The 25,875-nt window shown below is 48.3% G+C and overlaps 1 protein-coding gene across 5 annotated transcripts in view; it reads left to right on the forward strand.

Moving 5' to 3' along the window:
* Positions 1-22,219, forward strand: part of pou2f2a (POU class 2 homeobox 2a) — a 38,617-nt gene extending 16,398 nt beyond the window's left edge. Inside the window, exons 1-16 of one of the 5 annotated variants that reach the window (XM_037273217.1) lie at positions 10,675-11,511; positions 13,047-13,112; positions 13,353-13,387; positions 13,885-13,941; positions 14,787-14,912; positions 16,696-17,019; positions 17,205-17,310; positions 17,386-17,477; positions 17,610-17,753; positions 17,824-17,965; positions 18,046-18,194; positions 18,369-18,566; positions 18,976-19,166; positions 19,232-19,300; positions 20,212-20,285; positions 20,993-22,219. In XM_037273217.1, coding sequence (XP_037129112.1) covers positions 11,499-11,511; positions 13,047-13,112; positions 13,353-13,387; positions 13,885-13,941; positions 14,787-14,912; positions 16,696-17,019; positions 17,205-17,310; positions 17,386-17,477; positions 17,610-17,753; positions 17,824-17,965; positions 18,046-18,194; positions 18,369-18,566; positions 18,976-19,166; positions 19,232-19,300; positions 20,212-20,285; positions 20,993-21,294 — 2,088 coding nt within the window. In that variant the 5' untranslated portion in view covers positions 10,675-11,498 and the 3' untranslated portion in view covers positions 21,295-22,219. Of the gene's footprint in view, positions 1-10,674; positions 11,512-13,046; positions 13,113-13,352; positions 13,388-13,884; positions 13,942-14,786; positions 14,913-16,695; positions 17,020-17,204; positions 17,311-17,385; positions 17,478-17,609; positions 17,754-17,823; positions 17,966-18,045; positions 18,195-18,368; positions 18,567-18,975; positions 19,167-19,231; positions 19,301-20,211; positions 20,286-20,992 lie in introns of those variants that run through there. The other 4 variants (XM_037273216.1, XM_037273218.1, XM_037273219.1 and 1 more) reach the window with 4 other exon arrangements.
* Positions 22,220-25,875: the final 3,656 nt, after the last annotated feature.

Genomic DNA, 25,875 nt, shown 5'->3' on the forward strand with positions numbered 1-25,875 from the left:
CGTTACAGTTCAGTAGTTGTTGGCTCGTTGAACTTGTTTTGTTAAATAAAGAGCCGTTTACAAAACCCACGTCTTTCTTGGTACTTTGTTAACGCTACAATATAGTTATATACTAGATCTGTGGAATAAACGACGAGACTGACGTCAGCGGCGCACGCGCGGCGTTGTTGACAAAGGACGAGGAATTTGATCGATGGATTTAATGATTTGGAGTGACACAGATGGTTTGATAATATTGTTGTTTATATGACAGTTATTTGATATATACTTTATATATCGTTATATGGGTCTGCGGAATATTTAGAACTGCAACTCACGACGAGTCCGACGTCAGCGGCGCGGCGCAAACGCGGCATCGTTTACATAAAGGACGATCGATGGATTTAATGAATTGGAGTGACACAGATGGTTTGATAAACGTGTTATTTATGTAATAGTTATTTGAATAACTCTGAATGTTACGTCAGGCCCCTTCTCAGCTCCTCGCTTGTGTATATGTCACGTTAGCATACCGTATCGTTTAGCCTGTTGTTGCTGGTTCATGTCTGTACTTGGTGTTGGATTTTGACAAATTTGCCCCAAAAGTGCGATATATAATTATAATAATTATTATTATTATATATAATAATATAAACTTATATATGTTTTTTTTTTCACTTTATTGTGCATATAAGAAATGACCACCTGCAATTTTATGGCTTGTGCGACTTATACTCCAAGCGACTTTTAGTCCGAAAAATACGGTAATCGGAATTTGGATGTTTGCGAATCGTTCTCAATTCTTCCACGGCCGAATCGCGATTAATCTAAGAATCGCAAATTCCCCCCACCTCTAGCCGGACGGTAGTGGTTGACTTAGAAGACGTTTGGCCTCTGGTGTGAGTTGGCCGCATCAGTTCATGCTGCGGGGCTTGGTTAGGAAACTGAGGCAGACGTCCTAACGCTGCATTACTCTTAGGTCACATGATCAAACGCTTTAGAAAACAAAAAGCAATCGTGCGATCCTAAACTCTTAGAAAGTTCTGGTTGAGGAAACTACTGGAGGAGATGACAAATTTGCCTAATTCCTGTAAAAGACCAAATTGTGAGCTGCAGTGAATGAAAGCGTTTCAAGAAGCGACTCGAGTAAACCCCACGCCTGATTGCACTGTAAAGTTGGATTGCGTGTGTACACGTGTAATCCTGTGTGTTTAATAATGCATCAGGTCCACAAGGGCCTCCAGGTATTGCGTGTGCGCATGTGTCTTTGTTAGTCTCTATCACTCAAGCCAATCTGGAGCTACGAGTTAAACCGCCCAAGCAATATCAATGTTGATATATATGAAAAAAAAAGAGCCCGTGTGCACGCGTGTGTGGTGTGTTTACACAAATATCTCGTATCCCGCATTCACACGTGCTGCAAGTGATGTTTGGTCTTTTCCGCAAGGGGAGTAAAGTGAGATGGAAAGAGCCAACCAAGTACTTATCAGCCGCGATGTCGCTCACAATGGAATGATTTGCTCTTGTATGAACAAATTTGAGGGAGGGCGACTGCCAATCATTTGCGGTTCAACTTGGCGCTAGGCTGAGGGCTTCTTTTTGGGTCACGGTAGCCTCTTTCACGCCGAGACCTCGCAAAATTGCCAATTGGTAATAGAAGACCCGGCGTTATCAGCTTTTTTTTTTTATATATTGTTTCAGATTCAAGCATCTCGCCGAATGTGGAAAATTGCCTGGCCGACTTTGTCCCCCACATTCCTAGTCGGTGCCGACGTGGGTGGAGGGGCAAAGGTGCAAGTGTGTCATCTGTTGCCTAATGCATGCAGATAATCTGCAAGATTGCTCTAACTAAATGTACCGCGTTGTCTTTGCTTTGTTGATTTATTTTTTTACCACAGCGCTTTTCAAAGACAGACCCTGCAAATTTTCTAGACATTGCTGGCGTACAGGTTAGAGAAAGAGACAAAGTGGACCTGGCAATTTCCCACCTCTGGAAGTGATATCAGAGCCGTAACTTGATTTCGGATACGTGTGGTTGCCGCGGAGGCGTATTGTTTTCTTTTGAGACATTCTTACCATCTATTCCATGAGTATTTGAATTCTGGCCTCCGTTATGCAGTTTCAGCCAGACTCCCGTTGTGTGTGATGTTTCATGTAAGCACTTTTCTTTTGTGTTTGGCTACTCTGCCTTTCATATTAGCTTAGCAATTAGCATGGCTCTCGGTTTTCATCTTCACTCAGTAATAACGATCTTTGTCACAAGTGCGTCGCATTCGTTGCTATGAAGATGGAGGAGCAAGTTAGATCAGCGTCTAGCATTTCCCCAGTCGTCCTCAGATAGCGAGGAAAGCAGGTGACCTTGACCTGGTTGAAGAAATGTCAGACTTGGTTGAAGCCATTTTCACACCCAAAGCCATGCAATGATGTCATCAACAGGCCTTATCAGTATTGGTCAATCAAGGAGTCAAAATCTAAACCGGAGGCCAAACTTATACCATCTTCTACGCGGCGTGGACAAAATGATGGCATTGATGGGCTCTGTAAAAAAAGGATTCTGCTAGCTGGGTGACAGACCGTTGTTATCTGGAGACTTTTTCAAAGCGAAATCCTGCAGAATTGCACTCACGGATGATATCGCCGTATTCATCCGCCTTTGCCTTTTATCCAGCAAAGCAGGATAGACCGCAGATAACAAACATTATCCCCTTTTAGCCAGCCAACGACAACATTTCCGCTGTTTTTCTTCTCTTATGCAAAAGGGTAGAAAAGTGCAATAAAGTCAGATTCAGCCTTCAAAGAAACAAAACTGTGAATGAATGCAATTTCATCAAACACACACATTCAATTTAGCCTGTAAATGTCGGTCGGTACTTCCGATAGTGTTTTAGGCCAGCACAGAATTTGTGACCGCCCACTGCTGACCCTTTGGCACCCGCCTTTTTTACTCCGATATTACTTCTGAAGGCAGAAAATTGGAAGTAAGGCGGAAAATTCCGTCTCACCCAGCCAGGCCTTCTCATGTTTGTCGGCGATAGTGTGTCGTTATCTGTGTGATTGCCCGCGTCGCACATGCGTGTTTGTTTAAGGAACAAAGGTTTACCCAAGCACTCGAAGGGGGCCGACAGTTGGGCGGGCAGTGATGGGTAGGGGTGAGGTCTCTGCGTGTATTATTGGCGTTCTCCTCCGCCGGGAGACAGAAGGGCTCCTCTCCCGTTCCCCCCTCCATCCCTCTTGGGAGTTGAACCGTCAACCCCCTAACCTTACTCTCGCCCTCTGGTCGTGGACTTGAACCCTGTCATCGGCCCCCACCCTTTCACCCCCTGATGGACAATCTGTTCTCCTCCTTGGCTGCAGTGCTGTGCATGCCATTAACGGATAAACACCACCGCTTTGTGTGTGTGTGTGTGTGTGTGTGTGTGTGTGTGTGTGTGTGTGTGTGTGTGTGTGTGTGTGTGTGTGTGTGTGTGTGTGTGTGTTTATGCGTGCGTGCGTGTGTGTGTGTGTGTGTGTGTGTTTATGCGTGCGTGCGTGTGTGTGCGACACATGAGTCAAGTGTTTGGTCAGTTGGCTTTGGCGTGGGGTCATGGCCCCACCTCCTGTTCATCAAACGATCATCAAATGGAAACCAAATCTCTCGAAATAGCTGAAACAAAATCCTGGCACGTCATGAGGCAAATCAAAAAGAGCAGACATCAGGTTGTCTGCCATTTTGTTTGAATGTAGCTCTCCTCCTCGGGAAGGCGAGAAGGAACGGCGACCGCCGTTTGAACGGCTTTACTCGTCACAAGTGACGTTTCCATGCTGAGATTGTGCTTTCATTGCGCACATTTGTAACCTTGAGCGAGCAAGAGGAGTTTATTCACCCCTCCAGGTTCAACTGGGAGGCGCTTAACCCCCCTTTATTCCTCATGTTTGTGTGTTGTGGCTTATCAGATCCCAGCTCCTCACTCAGAGTGAGAATCCAGACATCCTCCTCTCTCTCTCTCGCTCTCTTTTTTTCTGCTAACCTTTGAGAATAAGAGCAATGAATTAGAATTTCTGAGCGAACGAGCGAGTGAGAGGAGGAATCGGCGGGAGGAGTGCGCGCGCAGGCGTGTGTGTGTAGGGGGGGTGGGCTGGGCTGGCTTTTGTTGCGAAGCTCGCCGTCGTTGAGAAAGGCCCCGTTCAGCTCGTCCCGCAGCCTCCCCCCTCCGAGGGGCCCCGATCGATACAAACTCGGAGCAATAAAGCTTTCCCCCTGTCATCTCTGCAGAATACAAAGCAGAATAGAGGGGGAGCGAAAAGGAGGGAGAGAGCAAGAGAGAGAGCGCGAGAGAGGTGAAAAGCTGTTCCGCTAGCCAGACCAATTTCCTAACCCTCCTCCTCGTCCTCCTCTTCCTCCACCACAATCACCGGCAGCACCTCCATCACCCACTTTCTCACCTCCTTCTTGCGCCCCCCACCCCAAAAAAAACCTGCACTGTATTCCTGCATGACTTGTATCTTGCCATAGTAAATGCAGCATGAATAAAGTATGCGTAGATTCCCCTGTGCCCCAACTATTTGAGAGCAAAAGTAGCATGTGATAGGAAAGTATGAAAAGGAAGCGTAGGAAGATGCACACGGCGACGCAGAATATTGGCGATGACGAGGCAAGAGGGTCAAACACAAGTCCCGGCCGGGAATTGAGAGCCAATTAGCGTAATTGCAATCCGTATGCAATGCGATGCGGCTCGCAAAAGGCCGCCGCTGCATGAGTTGTGCGTGTGCACGCGCGCCCCCCGACACTGTTCGTGAATTTGCGCCTTTCATTCTTCTGCACTTGAATGGCAGTGCGGGGGTCCGCCCGCCTGCCAATCAGCAATTGTCAATTTAATATATCTGAGTGCCAGCTTCATATATGTGCGCATGTGATCCTATATCTCAGACTTTCCATTTCTCACCTCTGTAAATGATGACAAAGGAGGCTCTCAACTTTTGCGTCTCTTTTTAATGGCGTTCACTAAGGAGCGGTCTATCTGCTCCGTGCATAAACCCCGCGGGACTTAGCGAGATCAACGCGGCATCAAATTACCATATTGCTCTAACGCATGCGCAACACAGATTGGCAACATTATATGACATCTCCCTCTTTTTTGTGTTATGTCAGTCATAACAAAACAAAGACCATTATGCACAGAAAACAGCATCACTCTTCTACAAAAGTACTATATCAATGAAATTGAGTCAACTCGCAAAATATCAACAGCATGAATTCCGGCTGCACGTGAAACAACACCATTTGGTATTTCAACATGTCAACAGTCAAAAATCTTGTGCGAACCGCGACATACCCATTTCTTCTTTTTTGTTTCTCCCCCCCAAAGGCCATGTGTCCTTCCACCGTCACAGGTCCAGCCTGTCGACCGGTTTGCACACTCGTCCAAAACGGTTCACCGTTTGAGTGGGTTGGGAAGGCTCACTCCGACACAAAGCAGCAGTGTCGCCCGTGTCGGTGTTGGTAGAGTGGAGCAGAAAGAGGTAGAGAAAGAGTGCACCTCTCGTTGCGCACTCTTTCTGCTCTGCCGGAACGGACTGGGAAGCTGGTCCCGGCTGTAGGTTCCGCCTAAGCTCAGTCCCATGCAGCGTCCGGATAATGAAAGATCTGGGCGTAGCACTCATGTGAAACCACGGCCTGCAGACACCATGACTTCTCGTGATCCAGCTTGGAAAGGACTCGATCTCCCGGCTGCAGAGCGGGCAAGGTCCTGGCTCCATGATGATGGTTGAAATAGTGTGCCTGTTTAGCCTTTTCTTTCTTGTCCGTTTCCTCCACAGCCGTCCTGCTGGGCCACTTTGGTTTGAGGTTCGCCTCCAGAGTTGGCAGTGGAGTTCTGATTCTCCTCCCCATCAGCAGCTCCGCTAGGCTATAGCCTGTGGTGAAACAGAGCTACGCTCCTTAACACATCAGCGCCATGACGGGGTCCTCCTGTTTTAGGATCCTTTTAGCCGTCTGCACTGCCCTTTCTGCATGTCCATTGCCTTGAGGAATGGATGTGAAGTGTTGGAAATCAAGTTGCCTAGCGAACTCTTGGAGTTCAGCACTTGCAAACTGAGGACCATTGTCATTCTCCACCTCACTTGGGATGGCAAACCTAGCAAAAACTGATTTCAGCTTTTCCACCACTTGCGCACTTGTTGTAGATGGCAGGTGCAATATCTCGATGAATCTCGAATAGTAATCCGAAACGACCAGGTCGTGTTGTCGGTTAAATTCACAAAGTTCCATAGCTAACCTCTTCCAAGGTCGCTCCGGAAGCGGTGTGGATAAGAGTGGCTCCTTTTGTTGTGTTCTCTTCATTTCGTGGCAAATCTGGCAAATGTTCTCCTCACGGTACACACCGAAGTCACAATGTTCAGACAGTTCGTATAGAACCCTAATGAATGTTTCCGCCTTCTCACCCGGCCGTTGTGTACGCTGGTGGAAGCATGCACGTTCGTGTATAACATTCCTTCGCGGCACAAAATACTCGTCGAACTTGCCAAGCACTCGATCAAAGTCATTCCTGTGCCCATCCTCGGCGAAGGTAAACGACCGGTTAATGTTCTCGAACTCATTGCCCATGGCGTAAATCAAGCTGCTCACTTGCACCGCGCTGTCCTCCCTGTCGAGCGTCGTAGCGGTCCTAAACCTCACAAAGCGCTGCTTCCAGTCAGGCCACTCAGCAGGCTTATCAAAGGGAAAGCTCGTTGGAGGGTTAAACTTTGCCATCGGCCCAAGTTTACTTCTGACACCATGTAAATGATGACAAAGGGGGCTCTCGATGTTTGCGTCTCTTTTTAATGGCGTTCTCTCACATTCACTCAGGAGAGGTCTATCTGCTCCGTGCATAAACTGCGGGACTTAGTGAGATCTATGCAGCATCAAATTACCGTATTGCTCTAACACATGCGCAACACAGATTGGCAACATTATATGACAACCTCTAACCCCCCCACCCCCCGTCTTGGTCTTTTATTCGCTCAGCCAGCAAATCAGCCACCTCCCCTCATTACTATCGGTTGTGCGGCGCATTCAACGCAAATTTGGCATGAACTCAGTTTTCAGAGTTTCAGGTCGCTCACAATTGAGATGCAAAAAAAGTCTGGGTTGAGGATAAATTCGTCAGTTGGGCCAGTGATTTTTCAGGTCGATTATGTGACCGCCCGTGAGCATATTTTTTCCATCGGACGCGATCGAGAACATCTCCGGCGTGTGTGGCCGCTTCCCTGTGACAAGATACTCTGAGCATCCGACACTTCCTGGCCGAGAAGAACAGCGCAGTGCTGGAGCCTGGCTTTGTTTCCCATCCTCCCCATGTCTCCCAGTTGGCCTGGGATCCCTCCCAAAGACACGGGTGGACAGACGGATGGACGATTGTCCCGTATAGTTCCTTGTTGCAAAGTGCATCTTTCCCACCTTGCTTTGCGTCCTTCGCACCTTAGCCTTGCCTTGCCTCTCTCCATTCGTCTCTTGCGTCCCCTTTTGTTCATCCCGTCTCCCTTTCGACATTGTCCCCTCTTGCTTTTTCATCATCATAGGCTCATTTTGTCAACTCGGTGTCTCCCTCCCATCCCTCACCCTTCCTCCCCTCGCCCCCACCCTGCCGGCTCCCCGGGGAGGTCAGTAATAATGGTAGTGATGGAGTGAGAGAGGGAGGTGCGATTATTGTCTTGTCGGGAGTCAAAGGAATCGATCGGCCCAGAAATATGAGGCGCGAGAAAGAGCCGCTGTGTCAGATACAATAACCACCCACTCCCGGGGGCTTACGCACACACACACAATGAGAACACATTTATTTGTGGAGACGTTGCAGACAGACATTGGTTTGATTCTTTTTTTATTTTTTTATGAACAAGACGCGCTCTTATCCCTCTTGCAAGCAGCCGGCCAATCATCTGCATGCTTTGATCGGAGCTAAAGCTCGGAATGCCCGCCGATCATTGCTCATGCACAGATAAAGGGCAAGGCGTGGAAAATGGCTCGTGCACCTTTCACTTGCTATAAACAGACACACACACACGCGCACACACATACACACACACACAGCAGAGGCGTGCACGCTCACACCGAGACCTTTCACTGCTGTTGCCTGGCAACATGGCCGAATGTCCAATTGGAGGCGAGGAGAGTGGCCGCTGATGTCACTGCTGCTGCTGCTGACCAACATGGTTGAGAGAGGAAGACAGAGCGAGGAGAAGAGAAAGTTTGAATGAGAGGAAGAAAAAGGGCAAGGTCGCCACAAAAGAAAGATGGGACGCTTGGCCACAAAGCACAGCAAACTCCCAGAAGCCCCATCTTCAGACTTTTTAGTTCAGGCCTCTTTCGGCAGATCGGGATTCTTATATCTTGCTTCTGTTGTAAATTGCTTCAGAATAATGAGAGAGGAGAACATCCGTCTGGAATCAAATATCATTTAGATTACTGCAACTGATATTATGCTGCCATGATGTTTGGAATCAAGCTCCTTCTATGTTTCTTCTCCTTTTTCAACTTCAGCCGACTTGACATTTTCCCACAGGCCCACCTGGGGTTGGCCACCGTTGTGGTGACGGAAGCTAATGGCCGAGAGTGAAAGTGAACCTCGAAGTCGCTTGTCCTTCACTGGTGCAATTTGATTTCCCCCCCCCCCCGACCTCGGTGTATCGCGCCGCTGGGAGATGGCACAAGGGTCGGTGGGACCCGGCTCCTCGCCGGCCAGCCGCATCCGGCATGTAGGTGAGATGTTTGTGTTTTCCGCCACAACAAGCTTGTCGCTCAGCTTGTTTCTAAACCTACCACAACACCCTTGCCCACCTGCACGCCACCAAAACACCGAACTGGATTTTTAATCTCTAACCTTGCAGTCTTGCGACTCGGACGATGTAGAGGACTTGGCGGCTCCGTACAAGAGCGCCAATGTGATGGATTGGATGAATTAACGGCCGCGCGCACGTGTGTGTGCGTGTGGAAATGGGAAGGCTGCGCCAGAGCGAGAGAAGGCCGGTGGACTCCTCTTAAGGGCTCGCAGTAGGCCCGACAATGAGCCATTGCGTACGCACCTTCCTTTTCTTCCTCTGTCTATCGCCACCATCCTGTGTTCACCTCCCCTTCTTTTTACGATTCTCCTGCTCTTTGTAACCCCCCCCCCCCCCCCCCCCCCACACACACACACACACACACACACACGCACCCCTGCTCCTCTTTGTGACAGTCTGGTGATTGATGGCGCTCGAGAGGCCTCAGCCTCCCCCATCTTCCTCCCTGGGAGTCACACTATTGCATCGTGTGTGTGCGTGCGAGTGTGTGTCGTATCAACACAACTTAAAGTAATCACGAGATCACATCTTAATAGTGTGTGTATGAATCACAATTAGGCCGGTCCAAATTGAAACTCTCCAAGCGAGGGCTGTAAGTGAAATGTGTTTTTCTTTATGATGTGAAGCGTCCTTAGCGTTCCAAATTCAAAGTGCAGAGCATGTGCATTCAAATCAGGAAGGATTATCAATGTTCAAAGAATTCCCACATTGTACCAACATTTTCTCACATTCCCAGAATTTTCACTTTCTGCAGCAGACTAAATAAAATGGGTTTAAATTTTTAACACACTTTCTCGAGCAATCAAAACACGGCGGCGTCAAACTGCTAAAATCAGCAAATTAATTTCCGAATCCTTGCACATACCTCAACTTATTCAAACCACGACAGCGACAAATTAAAACACTATCAAAGTAAAAAAAAAAATCAAAATGTAAAAATAAGGGTCAAGCATTCAAACCATTCTAACTTAAGTTGTACTTTTTTAAATACCACATTTGTCCTAATAAATTGACGTTTGCTAAACTGACCAATTCTCAGCTAATTGAAGCCGTTTCAACTTGTTAAGAATTCCAAACATTTGCATGAACGTTTTTAGCAAGGGGGGGGGGGGCTGTCTGTCAATGTCTGACCACGCGTCAATTGAGACCCGAGCCATCTAAGTGGCCTGGCTGGCTGTAGTGTTGCTAGAACTGGTCTCCATGGTAACCAAGGCTGAGACCTCCCCCAGGGTGCTGTCAACTGTAGCACAAATGGCCATTTGCTATAGTTCTTCTCTTTTTCTTAACCAACGGTGCCAATACGCACGCACGCACGCACGCACGCACGCACGCACGCACGCACGCACGCACGCACGCACGCACGCACGCACGCACGCACGCACGCACGCACGCACGCACACACGCACACACGCACACACACACACACACACACACACAGCTTGTTATGTGGATAAACCGGACCGTAGACAAAGGTCACGGCCAAAGCCAGGGCTGCTCAGACAACCTCTGACCCCCAGACACGTTACATACAAAAACACCCGCCGTTTGTCACGTACGATCACACAAACGCATCTGGCGCCCAACATCGCTGGCATGGAAATCGCACTTGCCGTCATTCGTGTTGACAAAACCGATGGAAATTGATGAACAACCCCCCCCCCCATTCACACTAAATTTCAATTTCAACACAGCTGTATTTTCTCACATAATGGTGCCGACTTATTGGACTGGTGGATGCAAAACTGAACAAAATGTGATTTTCGCAGCAAATTTCAGTGTTGCTAATATGACATTTTCTCAAATAATGCCCCCCTTCTGTTATAGATTTTGCTAACCAAAACAGCAGTGCCACCATTATGCCAGCCAACATGTTTTTTGTCATCTCGTCACATTTCGTGTGTCAAAGTCAAAAGTATCTTTTGAAAAATAAAATGAAACTGGATTAAACATCATTTCTTGGCTTGTGGCCATTTTGAGTGACCAAGAGAGGTCGTTGGCCGCATCCATTTGCGGCTCAACAGTGCAACCTTGTGGCCGCTCGAACCTCCCGTCACAGTGGAGCAAAGTGAAAACAAACAATTGTGTGCTCTCCATATTCTCTATGTGGGAGTTTATCCTGTTGCAGTTGGTCCTCTGCACCACTCAATTGGTTCCCAGTTGTAAGTGTGTCGATCTTGTCATAATTATTTCTGCTTGGGGAAGAAAAAAAACATCCACCTCCAGCCTAATTCTGTTTTTAGAAGCAGTGGGTGTCGTTGAAAATTTCCTCCACGTTGTGTGTATGTGTGCGTGTGTGTGTTGTACAATTGCGCGTGTCAGCGTGTGAGCGGCTCTTTCCAGCTGCACTGTCACTTTCCACCGCAGTCAGTCAGTCAGCCAGCCAGCCAGCCAGCCAGCTCACTTCTGCCCCTTCCACTCTGTCACATACTCACCTAACGCTCCCTCCCTCCTTTTTCTCGCTTTCTCTTCTTTCACTGCCATCTTCCTGCCTTACCTTTGGGCCCACTTCCCACTCTTTTGAACCTCACTTCCTGTCGCGTTGCAGGATGTGGTGATGAAGGAGGCGTGGCTTAGTGAGAATGAGTGAGTGAAAGAAAGAGAAAGCGAGAGAGGCTGTCTTGCGTGCGCGTGTACGTGCGTGTTGCAGTGACTTATTCTTTGCTGACTTTTTGAGTGAGGCGCCAGCAATTGCTTAAGATTGCAAGGACTCGTTCGTCGCAACTATGTGGTTGCCAGGTGAGTGTGCACTACTTGACTGGGCAACCAATGACGCGCGTGCACGACGGCAATGTGTGTGCGTGCGAGCCTAATTGGAGAGCAAGGGCTGGCCTGCCTGCCTGCTTGCCTGCCTGTCTGCCAATGGGCGGGGGAGTTAAGGTGGACAGGAAAGGTCAGCGCTTGTTTCCAGTGGATCACATCTTGCCTTTTTTAATTTTTTTAAAAATATTATCTATTTTGTCTTCATGCTCAGCTGACAGAGCTAAAGTTAGCCAATCATTTGGCGTATCGGCAACACCGCATCATGTCCCGGTTAAATTTTGTCCAATAATTCTTGTTTAAAATACAAGGCTTAACCTTGTGTGTGGGTCAGCCGGAGGTCGAGCGCGCTCGTTAGTCCGCCCGGCCAATTATCTCCAAAATGTCTCCGTTGTCCCTCCCTCAGTGCTGTCTTTTCATGTTATTAATAATTCCCCGTGTGAGCTGGATAAATTGACCCCCGATGGTGATGCGAATCAAAGTAACATAACCAAGTCGAAATTCACCAGGCTTCAAGTGGCCCCACTTTAACTGCAGACTTTTTTGTCCAATCAAAATCCAGTAGAGTTTCATTTTTCATTTGTGCAGCTACATTGTACAATCTTTGAATTTTATCTTGAAGAATTTTATTATAACAGTCTTCTTATTGATTGTTCCTGATTCTACATCACGTTGGATTACACAGCGCCAAATGTTGCCAGATTGGAGTGCGTCACAGGGCAAAGAAACCCATATTTGAAAACGTTTTCTTGATCATGACATCAAAAGGCAGCACTCTTCTTTGTCATGTGTGCGTGGAATGTTTGAACATGCTAATGTTACCGGTAAGTAACACACACCGCTAATCTTATAATGGGGAAGTAACGTGGGGAAGTGAGAGAACGCCAGTGCATCTTGATGTACTGCACATGTTTGTCATCTATGTATCAATATCGGACGGACGTCTGTCCACTGTCTGTCCACATGATGGCGGTTTTCTAGCATTCTTCTTTCCACCAATCCATTGTGTCAAACATCATCTTGCACGCTGTTGCTTCAAAAAAACGAACAGAGTGTGGGTTAGTGAGTCGATTCTGCAGGTGTCATGACACAATTAGTCGGTGGTTGGGGCAGATTTGCATATTTTCACAAAAGGGAAGTTGCTCGCAAGAAGGCCTCACAAATAACCGCAAGCCGACTTCATCTCGCGGTTCATTGGCCAGGAAAAAAATGAGTCAAAAAAAGAGCAGAAAAATGTGAAGCGTTGCACCAGGACTGGCGACTAATGACACGCGAGAGACCTTTAGAGCTTCCAAAGGCGCCCACGGTCAAAACATCTCGAGTTAAATTTAGCCTGAGCCCGGCCTACTCGCTTTAATTGGAAAGTATGAATGGATACAAGCAAGCGACTCACCTACGCTGCCTGTACAGTGTGTGTGTGTGTGTGGGGGGGGTGACTGTGGTCTGACAGCACTCCCAACCTTCACCTCAAGGCTCCTCTCTTTCTCGTCAACACGTGTCTTTGTGTCTTGCAGATAGCAGGATGCCAAGGCCGGCTGAGCTTGACAAACTTGGAGCTGACTCACCGCTGGACAGCACAGGTGACAATCGCACACGCACACACACAGGCATGAGTAGAACACATTGTCTTTATTTTGTTATGCATTTTCTCAAATGCATATTTTCCAATCTATATTTGAATGAGCACAATTTCAATTCTTTGCAATTTTGTCAGTCGTCTAAAATGCACCTGCGTCAGCTTCTTGTTTCCTTTTAATGCATCGCCCACTTTGAAAACTTCACTCGGTTTGTTCACTTAGACCTCTTTCTTTACCGTGCAGATTCCGAGCGCAACGGCTCCGACTCCAATCACCAGGTACGTCCAAGTTAATCTGGCAGACTTTTGGGGCCACCCTGCACTCCGTGTTCCTCCAGCGCCATTCCCGCCAACATCAGTATGATGAGGCTCGTGCCGATTAGGCTAGCCCAAGTTAATTGTACGAGGCCGACCTCAAGTTGATTTATTTGCATCACGGCAACATTCCGGTCGCTTCGATGATGAGTCTCTGCTTCCAAATCCAAAAAGGCACATTTGGGTCCAGTTCTGGCCGTCTCCAGCCCACACACACACACACACATCCCTTGCCCAAAGTCAGTCGGAAGCAGCTCCAGCACACAACCCGTCCCTGTTGAGGACAAGTGAATGGGCGATTGCTAGCTGGGTTCGAATCCCCTCTGCAGTGAGCATGATGTTCCAGAACACGTCAGCAGAAACACGGAACCATTGTCACATTTATGTGTTTGTTCTCCTTGGATATGAAAAATCACTTCTTCAACCAATCATCCAATTCTGTCCTTTTTCTCTCCATCAAGGCTCAGTCAATAAAGGTCAATCCCTTTTCCCTTTCACCCAGCCTGAGCAGCATCAAGGTAAGTGACTATTCTGCCTGCCTGTGTGCATGCCCACGTCTTCATGTTTACTCATCTTTTGTGTCTTAGCGTCGCACAGAAAATTGCTTGACAGCAAGCGGGTGAGCTCTGACTTGCTCCTTTTGTGTCCCTGCCCTAAGTAAACAAGCAAGCCACTAAGACTAATGTCTAAATAAAGTTGGGGTGCTTCAAATCACCCAAATTTGCATATGCCGGTGAAGAGATGCAAACGAGTGGCCGAGCATAGTCTTGTCTTTCCCAGTTGGGACATGCTCCATCCTGGAAGGATCGCAAAAAGCCGCCACCGTTTTGTCGCACAAAATGCCCCCCAAATCTTGCAGAATAAAGAAAAACAAGAATAGAAGAGTCCTCAAGTGCCAAACTAAGTCCACTGTAAAATATGATTGCGTCTAAGGTTTGTTTTTTGTTTTTGTTTTTTTATTGCGTCTCAGTTGAGACTGTCTTCTCCTGCGTGTCATTAAATCTTCGTCTGTATGTATTCTACTGCCCCCTTGTGGCCATAATGCGTACACCGAAGTGAGCAGGAAAAATCCCGTTGAATTGCCAAAATAGTATATTAAATGTTGTAGTGGTTAACGTTTCCATTCATTTCAGCAGGAAAATATGATTTAAGAATTCATACATTGTGCCACTAAATATCGTCACAAAGTAGCTTCAAAAGTAAAAAGCTCTTGGTAAATGTTTCTTGAATTAAAATACAATGAAAGTAGTTGTTGGCATGACGCTTGCTCTCTCTTGTGCGGACCTCGCAATGGTGTGTTCTCCCCACCAGCGAGGTCACCTGCTCACTTTTCTCCTTCCTGTCGTCCTCTTGTTTCTTCTAGAATAAGATGGAAGAGTGTGGCCAGATGTCCCCGGCACTGCCTCCCTCGCACGGGCCCACCCCCTCCCCCTCCCAGACGACACTGCAACACACACAACTCATGCTTACTGGCTCCCAGCTGGCAGGGGTGAGACACGCACGCATGCGCACACACACACACACACACACACACACACACACACACGCACACACACTTTGTTTTTCTTATTGTGCTAATTTGTTTAATCAATAATATCATTAGTTTGAAAAGAGCAAATATAGGCCAATTGGAGCGCTACTCGCTACATAATTTTATTACGCTTTTATTATTTTAATATTGCTGATTATGGCATACAGCTTAAGAAAACTCAAATATCCTATCTCAAAATATTAGAATATCATGAAAAAGTATACTAGTAGGGTATTCAATTAATCACTTGAATCGTCTAATTAACTCGAAACACCTGCAAGGGTTTCCTGAGCCTTGAAAAACACTCAGCTTGGTTCAGTCAACTAAATCACAAGTATGGGGAAGACTGCTAATCTGACTGCTGTCCAGAGGACCATCATTGACACTCTCCATCAGGAGGGTAAGACACAAAAAGAGCAAGCTGTTCACAGAGTGCAGTTTCAAAGCACATCCACAAAAAGTCTGTTGGAAGGGGGAAATGTGGCAGGAAACGCTGCACAACCAAGAGAGATGACCGCAGCCTTAACAGCATTGTGAAGAAGAGTCGCTTCCAGAATTTGGGGGAGCTTCAAAGACAGTGGACTGAAGCCGGAGTCCAGGTATCAAAAGCCACTGTTCAGACGTGTCCGGGAAATGGGCTACAATGCCGTATTCCCATAGTCAAGCCACTTCTGAAGCGTCTGACTTGGGCTATGGAAAAGAAGCACTAGACAGTTGCAGAGTGGTCCAAAGTCCTCTTTTCAGACGAAAGCAAGTTTTGAATTTCATTTGGAAGTCAAGGCGCCAGAGTCTGGAGAAAGGCTGGACAGGAGCAAAATCCAAGTTGCTTGAAATCCAGTGTGAAGTCCCCACAGTCAGCGATGGTTTCGGGAGCCATGTCAGCTGCTGGTGTTGGTCCACTGTGTTTCATCAAGTCCAGAGTAAACGCAGCTGTGTACCAAGAGATTTTAGAGCACTGCATGCTTCCGTCTGCTGAAAAGCTCTATGGAGATGATGATTTCATTTTCCAGCATGATCTGGCACCTGCCCACAGTGCCCAAACCACCAGTAAATGGTGTACTGACCATGGCATTACTGTCCTCGATTGGCCTGCCAATTCCCCTGACCTGAACCCCAAAGAGAATTTGTGGGGTATTGTGAAGAAGAAGCTGAAAGACACCAGACCCATCAATGCAAATGAGCTAAAGGCTGCTATTGGAGCATCCTGGGCATCCATAACACCTCAGCAATGCCACAGGCTGATTGCCTCCATGCCACGCCGCATTGATGCAGTAATCCGTGCAAAAGGATTCCCAACCAAGTACTGAGTGCATTAATGGACATTTTCAAATGTTTGATTTTGTTTTGCTGTTATAAATTTGTTTTTTTTTACTTGGTCTGAGGAAATATTCTAATTTTTTGAGATAGGATTTTTGAGTTTTCTTAAGCTGTAAGCCATAGTCAGCAATATTAAAATAATAAAAGGCTTGCAATATTTCAGTTGATTTGTAATGAATCCAGAATATATGACATTTTTGTTTTTTAATTGCATTACAGAAAATAAAGAACTTTATCACAATATTCTAATTTTCGGAGACAGTCCTGTATATTTGAACAAAATGTCAAGCTCACCATATCAGGCAGGATACAGTGCCTACAATGCATCGGTCGACTCGCAGCGCCTCTCTTGTGCTCACTCTATGCTTTTGCTTTGGCTTGCAACTTCATAACGCTTGCTCTCTCAATTTGGCGCCGCTCGCAGCTCACAGCTCTGTTGCCGGCGCAGCAGCAGCTCCTGTTGCAGCAGGCCCAGGCTCAGCTGCTGGCCGCCGCCGTGCAGCAGTCCAATGCCGCTCACGCTGCCCACGCTGCTCACGCTGCCGCTCAGGCCACACAGCAAGCTCAGGCCGCTGCAGCCAATCAGCAGGCCCACAAGCATCATCAGCAGCACCTGCAGCATGAGGCGGGACAAACAGGCCAGCAGGCGCAGGGAAAGAGCACACAGGAACACACTACCCAAAACGTCCCTGCCCCACCTCCTCCGCCCCAGCTTGCCCTCTCTCAGCCAATCCAGCTCACCGCCCAGGTACTGACTGGCTATAATGTCTTTTAGGGGGTACTGCTGTTGAATTGACGTGAGGAATTGTAGAATGTTTCCTGTCCAAAGTTTGAGATCCCCTGCATGACAATTCCTCGTTCCACCCGGCATGCCCTTTCTCTCAACTCCTGCTGCTGACTTCTTATCGCACCTCGTGCTCTGGCCTTCCTCAGGACATCCAGCAGTTGCTGCAGCTCCAGCAGCTGGTGTTGGTGCCAGGCCACTCGCTGCCGTCGCCTGGCTCGTTTCTCCTCCCGCAAGCGCAGCAGAGCCAGCAAGGTAGCGCAAGCGGCGGCAAAACGTTCCCTTTTCAAAGGTTTTCCAAAAGCTTTACTTTGATGTTATTTATTTCAGGACTCCTGTCGACACCAAATCTTATTCCGCTACCTCAAGCCAACCAAGGGAGCCTGCTGTCCGCTCAGAGTCGAATGGGACTGCAAGCACAGGTAGGGGACAGGAAATCATTTAGGGACCTCGCATTGGGTAGCGCCATGGAAGAGCACTTGGGCTTCAGCCCGCCTTTGACCCAAATGAGGACGAGGAAATGAAAAGATTTGAAATCTTGTTTCCTCTTTCAGCGAGACAAGAGCCTGGAGGCGAGTGGCGGCTTGAGCTCGGCGGCCGCCGTGCCCTCTCACCCCGAGGAGCCCAGCGACCTGGAGGAGCTGGAGCAGTTTGCTCGCACCTTCAAACAGAGACGCATCAAGCTGGGCTTCACGCAGGTAAGGAGGCCCGACGTCGTCACCGCAGTGTGTCCGTCGTGTGGACTCAACGTGGCGGCCATCCGCGCAGGGCGATGTGGGCCTGGCCATGGGGAAGTTGTATGGCAATGACTTCAGCCAGACCACCATCTCCCGCTTCGAGGCCCTCAACCTGAGCTTCAAGAACATGTGCAAGCTGAAGCCGCTGCTGGAGAAGTGGCTCAACGACGCAGGTTCCTCTTTCATAGTGCCTGCATGATGAAGATGATGGTGAGCGACGGGATTGTGACTGTGTCCGTCCCTCCCCTTCCAGAGACCATGTCCATTGACAGCACCCTTACCAGCCCCAGCTCGCTGTCATCGCCCTCACTGGGCTTCGACGGCATGCCCGGCCGCCGCAGGAAGAAGAGAACCAGCATCGAGACCAACGTACGCGTTGCCCTGGAGCGCGCCTTCTTGACGGTAAGACGCCTGATGACGCCTTTTGCAGAAATGGACTCGCATTTCGCGGATACCTGGAGAGAGGGAAAAATCCTGGCTCTGAAACTCTGCGGCCTATTCATCCTGAACCTTTTCAGTTTGAATTTGTGAAGTAAGATTGCAATTTGGTCTGAGTGAGCTGAACTGCCGTTGCAGAACCAGAAGCCTACCTCAGAGGAGATCCTGCTGATCGCCGAGCAGCTCAACATGGAGAAGGAGGTGATCCGTGTGTGGTTCTGCAACCGCCGGCAGAAGGAGAAGCGCATCAACCCCAGCAGCTCCACCCCACCCCTGCCCAGCCAGCCTGCCAGCGCCCCGTCCGCCCACAAGCCCGCCTGCTACAGCCCCCACATGGTACGACCTGCGACAGGCATTACCGCCCTCTAGAGGCACCTTGTAGGATGGCTGGACATCCGCTTGCACTTAAGTGTGGGCTTTCAGATGAATTTACAAAGCGTTAAAGCAGGGGTGGGCAATTGGGGTCCTCGAGGGCCGGTATCCTGCATGTTTTCTAGGTCTCCCTGCTGCAACACACCTGATTCAAATGATCAGGATTGTTATCCAGCTTCTGCAGACCTTGCTAATTATCTGACCATTTGAATCTGGTGTGTTGCAACAGGGTGACATAGAAAACATGCAGGACACCGGCCCTCGAGGACCGGAATTGCTCACCCCTGCGTTAAAGCATGGATTCATGATGTGTCCCCACCTATTTTCCTCAGCAATGAATAAGAGATCAAAATATGTCTTGCGCTACTGACAGATGAGCAACCAGCTTTCCCAGGCCGTGAGCGGTCTCGGAAGTGCGACGGCCACTGCCGTGTCCCCTGTCTGCCCCCTGACCTCCAGCCTGGCCTCCAGCCTCACCTCTAGCTCCGCCCCCTCCCCGGTCACGCCTCCTCCGCGCAGCACGGCCAGCCCGGCCAGCCACAGCGCCATCAATCTCAATGCCAGGTAAGCCAACAAACGCAACTTGTTGGTCCAAGCTGTGCATTCTCACTCTGCGTGTGCGTCCACAGCTTGTGGCGTGTGGGCAAGAAGAACGGCGAGGTGTCGAGCTACATCAGCGACTTTGCCGCCAACTTGAGGTGAGTTGTGCGAAGAGGCTGTTCTCGCAAGAATTGAGGAGGCAGCTTTTGCTTTGCTCTTGATGCACGGCACTGCAGCTCGAGTGTCTGGCGCTTGTTGAACTTGTTCTGCGCTGAACCAAACAAAAAGCCCTTTGTTCCTTTTGGTTTCATTTTCACACATGAGCAAATATCTACAAGTCTTTGTGAACGTGCATGTACAGCGGAACCTTCCCATGTGAAGCTGAGACCTTTTTTCCCATTGGTTCGCAATTCTAAGGGTGTATTCAGACTTGAATGTTTGGTCTGCTTTAAACGGACCAGGGTTCGATTGGAATGCTGGTCCGGACCTTTTGTGCAGGTGTGAATCCTGGTGCGGATTAAAGAACTTTTTAAAGAACGGACCAAGACCCACTTTTTCGCTTCCAAATGAACTCTGGTGCGGTTTGCTTCAGGTGTGAATACAAACAGCGTAGAGCTGAACCAACAGCACACATATGCAGAGCAGGAACGCAGCACGTAGGACTCGCATGTGTCGCCCTGGTCATTGCAAAATATACTTCACTTGTAAAATGTACAGTCTGAATAGGAACCGCATCAATCGAAAAAAATTAAGTCCACTTTTGGTCCGGACCAAACAACCGGACTAAAGGACTTTTCTGGTCTGAATACACCCTAAAGAACTTTTCAGGTCTGAATACACCCTAAGCAAACATCGGAAATTGATGCTATTCATGTCGATAAGTTAACTGCTTGGTCTGGCCTTTGAGCGTGAGGGATAGATGTAGAGCGTACAGTATACACACACACAAGCCAACAAGAAAGTTTCCTCTTTACATTATGCTTTTCTGCTAACCTTGCCTCTTCATCTTTTCTCTTCTGCCTGGATGCCTGTCTTGATGTGTGCTTCACGCCTGCGTGCATCACAACAGGAACACTGTGATGGGCGTTAACACTGGGATGAACCAAGCCCTCCTCGCTAACAATCCCCTGGCCACTTTTCAAGGTGTGTGCTTGCCAGAATAGAATTCGGGTTCCTTTCAGACCTCAGCGCACTTGCTCTGTTTTACTGACGTGTTTTACGGCCATGAAAAGAAATCGTTATATGGCTGCAAAAAACAAAAACGTTTAGCAACGCAGCACATCTTTCATCATCCAAACTATTAGGCCTGTCACAAAGGAATGTTTTTACAATCCATCAGCCCATCAATTATTCCATCGATTATCCCCCGCATCTTCTTAAAAAATATTTTTAAAAGGTATGTTATGTATGCAATTCTTTTCACATCAATGTGTTCAAAATTTGTCGAAATTATACAGCTTTTTCTCCAATGTATAATTTTTTCTGAAATTCAAATGTTGAATTTTATTGCTGGCTTGCCTGGTAAGATGATGGGTCTTGATTTTGTTTTCAGTGTGGCCCTAATGCTCCTTTGTAACATTTCCAATCAAAATCCATTGAGTTGTTGTCGTGTGAACGTATGTTTGCGTGCGTGCGTGTTTATCTTGCTCATGTGATTCCTTTCCCCCCTGCATCATCATCATCATCATCGTCAAACAGTCCGAGCACAAGCTTGCTGTTTGATTTTGAGCACGAGCCGCGTTTGCAAATTATTGAGAGGGGAGCGCGCTCTGCTTCAACGCGGAATACATTTTCTACACGCACGGGCATGTATTTGTCTAAACATGTTCTGCTGTGTGTGTGCCCCTCAGCTCTGGCAGCCAGTGGTGGCCAGCTGCCCCTTTCCAGTCTTGAGGGCGGCGGCAAGATGATGCTGGGGGCGTCGGGCGGCCAGGGCGGCGGCCTGGCTGCATCGCTCTTCCTCAACCACCCGGCGCTCCTCCACATGGGCCAGAGCCTGGGCGCCGGCCTGCTGAACGCGGCCTCGCGCCCTTCTCCCTTCGCCCCCTCGGCCAGCAGCATCAGCCCAACCCTCTGCTCGCCCTCGCCCTGCTCCAGCCCCGCCTCCTCCTGCTCATCCAGCGAAATGGCACACAGCCCCAAGATGGAGTGATGGCGGCGGGCGGGCGGGCGGCCGGCCAATCAGAAAGAAGCAAGGAAGCGGGCAACTCTAGCCTTTCACACCAAAGCTAGCTCTTCCTCTCTCTTGCACTCTTCTTCTTCTCCCGGCCCTCTTTGTCCTTCCCTCCCGCGCTTTCCAATGCCAAAAACCCCCACAGAATGGAAGAGGAGGGAAGGGAGGGTGCAGGAAGGGGAAGACCAAAACCAAAAATCTTTTTTGTTTGTTTGTTTGTTTGTTTGTTTGTTTGTTTGTTTGTTTGTTTCGTCAGCATCAGCATGGCACCTCGAGACTCTGAGCAAGAGAAGATGAGCGGCGAGGCCTGCCAACCGGTGTCTAAACCAAAAATGACAAAAGAAGACGAAGGAGGACTTTCAAAAGTATTTATTTTGCGTGTCTAACGAGGAAAGCGAAAGAGGAGGAGTGTTTGAAACCAAAAATATACCCAAGGAGGAGGAGGAGGAACACACAAAAAGTGACAACCATACCAAAATCTCAAATACCAAAAAGTACGGAGAGAAAAGCTTTATTCCACGGACATGTAAATAAATTGTCAAGCTATCCAGGACCAGGACTCCACTGCAACGCTTGCATTCCATGTCATCCATTTCATGAAGATGCTGCAGTTACCTTGTTGCGCAATTTACATGTAGCCCATCACCATCATCTTCACTACCACCACCGGTGGCACGCTCCAAACGTAAGAACAAGGCACCTCTCGGATGGGGAGCCGCAATCGGATGCTGCCGCCGCCCTTTCATCAATCAACTTTGCGTGTTTTGTCCATGTCGTCGTCCGCCACCGCCATCCGTCCACGTCCCACTGCCATTAAACGCTCAAAATGGAAACCAAAGCATTTTTACCAAGGCCTCAAGGAGGTCTTCTTGAAGAGCCTCGTCCAAGACACTTGACACCCTGACGGGTCGGCAGCGGGTTCAAAGCGAGACCAGATATTCATCCCCCGCCTGCCACAAACCGTTCACTACTGGGGTCATCGGCGCAACTTGAGATCCCCACGAGGAAAGTTTCCCCGTCAAATAACAAACGGGATGAGTCAGGTTTGTTGAATAGTCTGTGGGGGAAGTTGGGTCCGTTTAGCCCAATGGACCACTAAGCAGGCAAAGGGTGGGACACACATCTGTGACGTCACACCTTTTCGAAAAGGATACCAAAAATAAACCCAAACCAAAAAGAGACAAACGACCTGAGGACTGAGCGAAGCAAACCAAAAATCACCAACCAAAATGTGTCCGGAGGGAGGTGGTGGTGGTGGGGGGGTCTTTGGGCCGCTGCCCTCAAAGTGTGTAGCACAGTCAGGTGGAGCGCCCAAAGTCTGGCGGCCAGGCAGGGTCCCCCCCCCTCAGCCTCCCTCTCCAGCCCAGCGCACGGAAGCAAACGCAAACAACCTCATTGAAGTGAATCTTCTCAAAGAAATCCTTCGTTTGTTGGGTCGCTGCCATGCCCTTTTATTGTTCTGTACCTTTTAGTGCTCTCCCCACTTGCTTACCACAAAAAGCTCCTTTTCATTTAGTTTTTTTAGACGTGCTAGAAATTTTTATCAAGTGGATGGGTGGGGAAAAAAAAAACTGTGAATATTTTGCTTCCAGATTTTTCCAAAAAGCAAACAAACCAAATTGACATCAAGTGACAGTCTGGCAAAATGGAGCAATTTTGTGTTTGGGCTGTTGGTGGGCACCCAATTGAAGATGGTCTTTGTCACCACTTTGCAGGCTCGCTTTCGCCCCCAAAGTGGCAGGCGGGCGTTTACCCAAAGACGACTGGGCTTCGACGTGGAGGTTGACGCCTCAAAGGTGAAACCTTTAGTCCACGTGGACTCTTTAGACGGAATGTATCTGTTAGTGCTTCTATAGATTTTTGTAGTACCAAAAAAAAAGATCTATGTTCTACTACTGCTTACTTATTGCCAATGTATTGAAAAAAAAGAGATCCTTAAAACATTTACTTGATTTTAGACCAAAAATTTAAACTATCTCTTTTTTTTTTAATTTTGAAGTTAGACTTTTGATTGTACTGTTTATTCAGGGTAGGTTTAAGTTGCTATTTATTTGTTAATTTATTTTGTTTGAATATTCTGGGATGGATGTGATGTTGTGCCCCTCCCCTCAACGTTCCTCTCGAAACCAAATAACCCCACCGAGGTTACGAGGACACGCTTGCTTTCCCTTGATGTTGCCATCGCTGGTGGTCCTTGGTTTACGACGGTTCCGGCGCACAAGCTTTCCACGTACTGAACGAGGTCACGCGCAGTCATCCCCGTGCTTTGTGTTTTACGTTTGTTTTATAGTGATGGCCTCCAAGTGTTTTTCATAGAAATCTTCACTGTCGTTTGCCATTACGGTGTTAGCATTAAATTTTGTGATTGACCACAGCGTAAAGGTTTCGGTCATTGTCGTAAACCAAGGACCCCACCCCCACTCCCCCACTGTAAATGATGTTAAAGTTAAAAAAATGATGAATCTTTTTGTACAGCTGAGCAAAAAGTTGACTTAGACGAGTTAAACGTTTTTCTCCACAGGGAGAAACTTCGAAAGCTTTACTGCTGCGTGACCAAAAAGAAGCAAAACACGAGAAAGGAAGCTTTTTTTAAATAACGTTTGTTACTCAGTTTCGTCCTTCAACCTTTCCTTTTGCTTTCTTGAACTTTTGTTGTTTTCCTTCATCCAGTGTTGGATGTCAAAGAGAGATAGTTCATCATATACCTCATATTCTCCGATGATAAACCAAATAGATGAATGCTTTAAACAAAACGTGCACAGGGATGAGCGGTGGGAGGTGAGTCTGGCCTGGTGAGCAGCATGTTGCGCTGGTGCAAGTTTCAGAGTCCGACGTGATCACGTGCGTCTTTCACACTGAGATCAATTGCAAATTGTTTTTAGCATAAGAGTGAGTGTTGGTAGTAGGGCATTCCCCTTTCTTAAAATTGGAAGTTTGCTGAAATGAGTGAGGCGGCTCGGTGGCGCACTGGGTAGCATGTCCGCCTCACAGTTAGGAGGGTGCGGGTTCGATTCCACCTCCGGCCCTCCCTGTGTGGAGTTTGCATGTTCTCCCCGGGCCCGCGTGGGTTTTCTCCGGGCACTCCGGTTTCCTCCCACATCCCAGAGACATGCTTGGTAGGCCGATTGAAGACTGAAGAGAAGAGATTGAAGGCCGAAATTGTCCCTAGGTGTGAGTGCGAGTGCAAATGGTGGTTTGTCTCTGTGTGCCCTGTGATTGGCTGGCAACCGGTTCAGGGTGTCCCCCACCTACTGCCCGATGACTGCTGGGATAGGCTCCAGCACTCCCGCGACCCCCGTGGGGACTAAGCGGTTCAGAAAATGGATGGATGAATGGATGAAATGAGTGAAGTCGTACTCCAGTCCCGGAGGTGGCAGTACTGCAAATTGCGTTTTACTCCGCAGCCAGCAAAGACACGATCCGAATGCTCTCAAGCATCTCCCAATGAGATTAGGACGCCAGTGTCGTATGCGATACTTGACAGACGCAATTGCTGGGATACGTGCATGGTCAGCGTTAGCCTTTATTTCGGCATTGCCCAAAGCGCCTGTAATCCTGCATCCGATCCTGTTTCGCTCCTTGCTCTGATACTACCTACCAGCACTTGCGTCCCCCCATTCAAAAAGTATTCTGTCGCCAAAAATGTCTTTTCAAGTTTTGTTAATTTCTGCTCGGTGTGAGAGGGGCTTGGACTGATCCAGGCTCTCGTCAGCAACTCGTGCGAGCCCGGGCACCTCCTCCCTTGAAAAATCCCTTTGCACCATTGCTGTCCGCCTTGAGCTTTGAAGGCCGCCCTCTTCTCTTACCTGGGACGCTTCCATCCTTTCAGACACGGCTGCGATTCGCTTGCCAATCTAGCCCAAAAATAATCACAATTTCCGTAGCTTTCCGAATCAGAAAGCGACCCGGGGAACCGGGGAAGGGCGGCCGAACGGTCGCCAGGTGACACGTCCTCCGCAGAATCCCCGTCGGGCGTGAAGGTGGACTTCGGGCCACCTCGGGGTGAGGATAACCCCCTTAGTGAAGGATACCAAAGTCTACGCACTGCCCCAGAGAACACGGCGCTCCTGCTTCCAGACGTCTATCTGACGCCGCTTCACCTCCGCCGGACTCCGGCAGTTTCAGTCCCAGATTAAATAATTTCCCCTCCACCCCCATTTTTTTTTTTTTTTTTTTTACAATTTAGACTGTTGCTGAATTTCTTTTGTTTTAGGGTAGCTTCAGCCTATTGCTACTGCTCTTATGTTAAAATAATGGTTTCTTTACATTTTAATCCTGTAAAATCTTGGACCCTTCCTTGAAAAAGTAGATCCTTTTAACATGATTAAAAGTGTTTCAGGCAATGAAAAGGAATGAAAGTGGTGGGAGAAAGCGAGATTAGCTAACTCGCACATTGCGGTTTCTCTCTGACTTCTATCATGGCTTTTCTTTTTCTGTCTTCTCCCAGTGCAGCTTTTGTCCACAGCTTTTTCACAAACGCACATCCCAAACGAGTCCCAGATTTTAAAGTATCAAACCAAAGAGCTCCGACTTTCTTGATTTTTCTCTCAAAACGTCTCA

The sequence above is a fragment of the Syngnathus acus genome, chromosome 16, assembly GCF_901709675.1.
Source record: "Syngnathus acus chromosome 16, fSynAcu1.2, whole genome shotgun sequence".
Taxonomy (NCBI): Eukaryota; Metazoa; Chordata; class Actinopteri; order Syngnathiformes; family Syngnathidae; genus Syngnathus; species Syngnathus acus.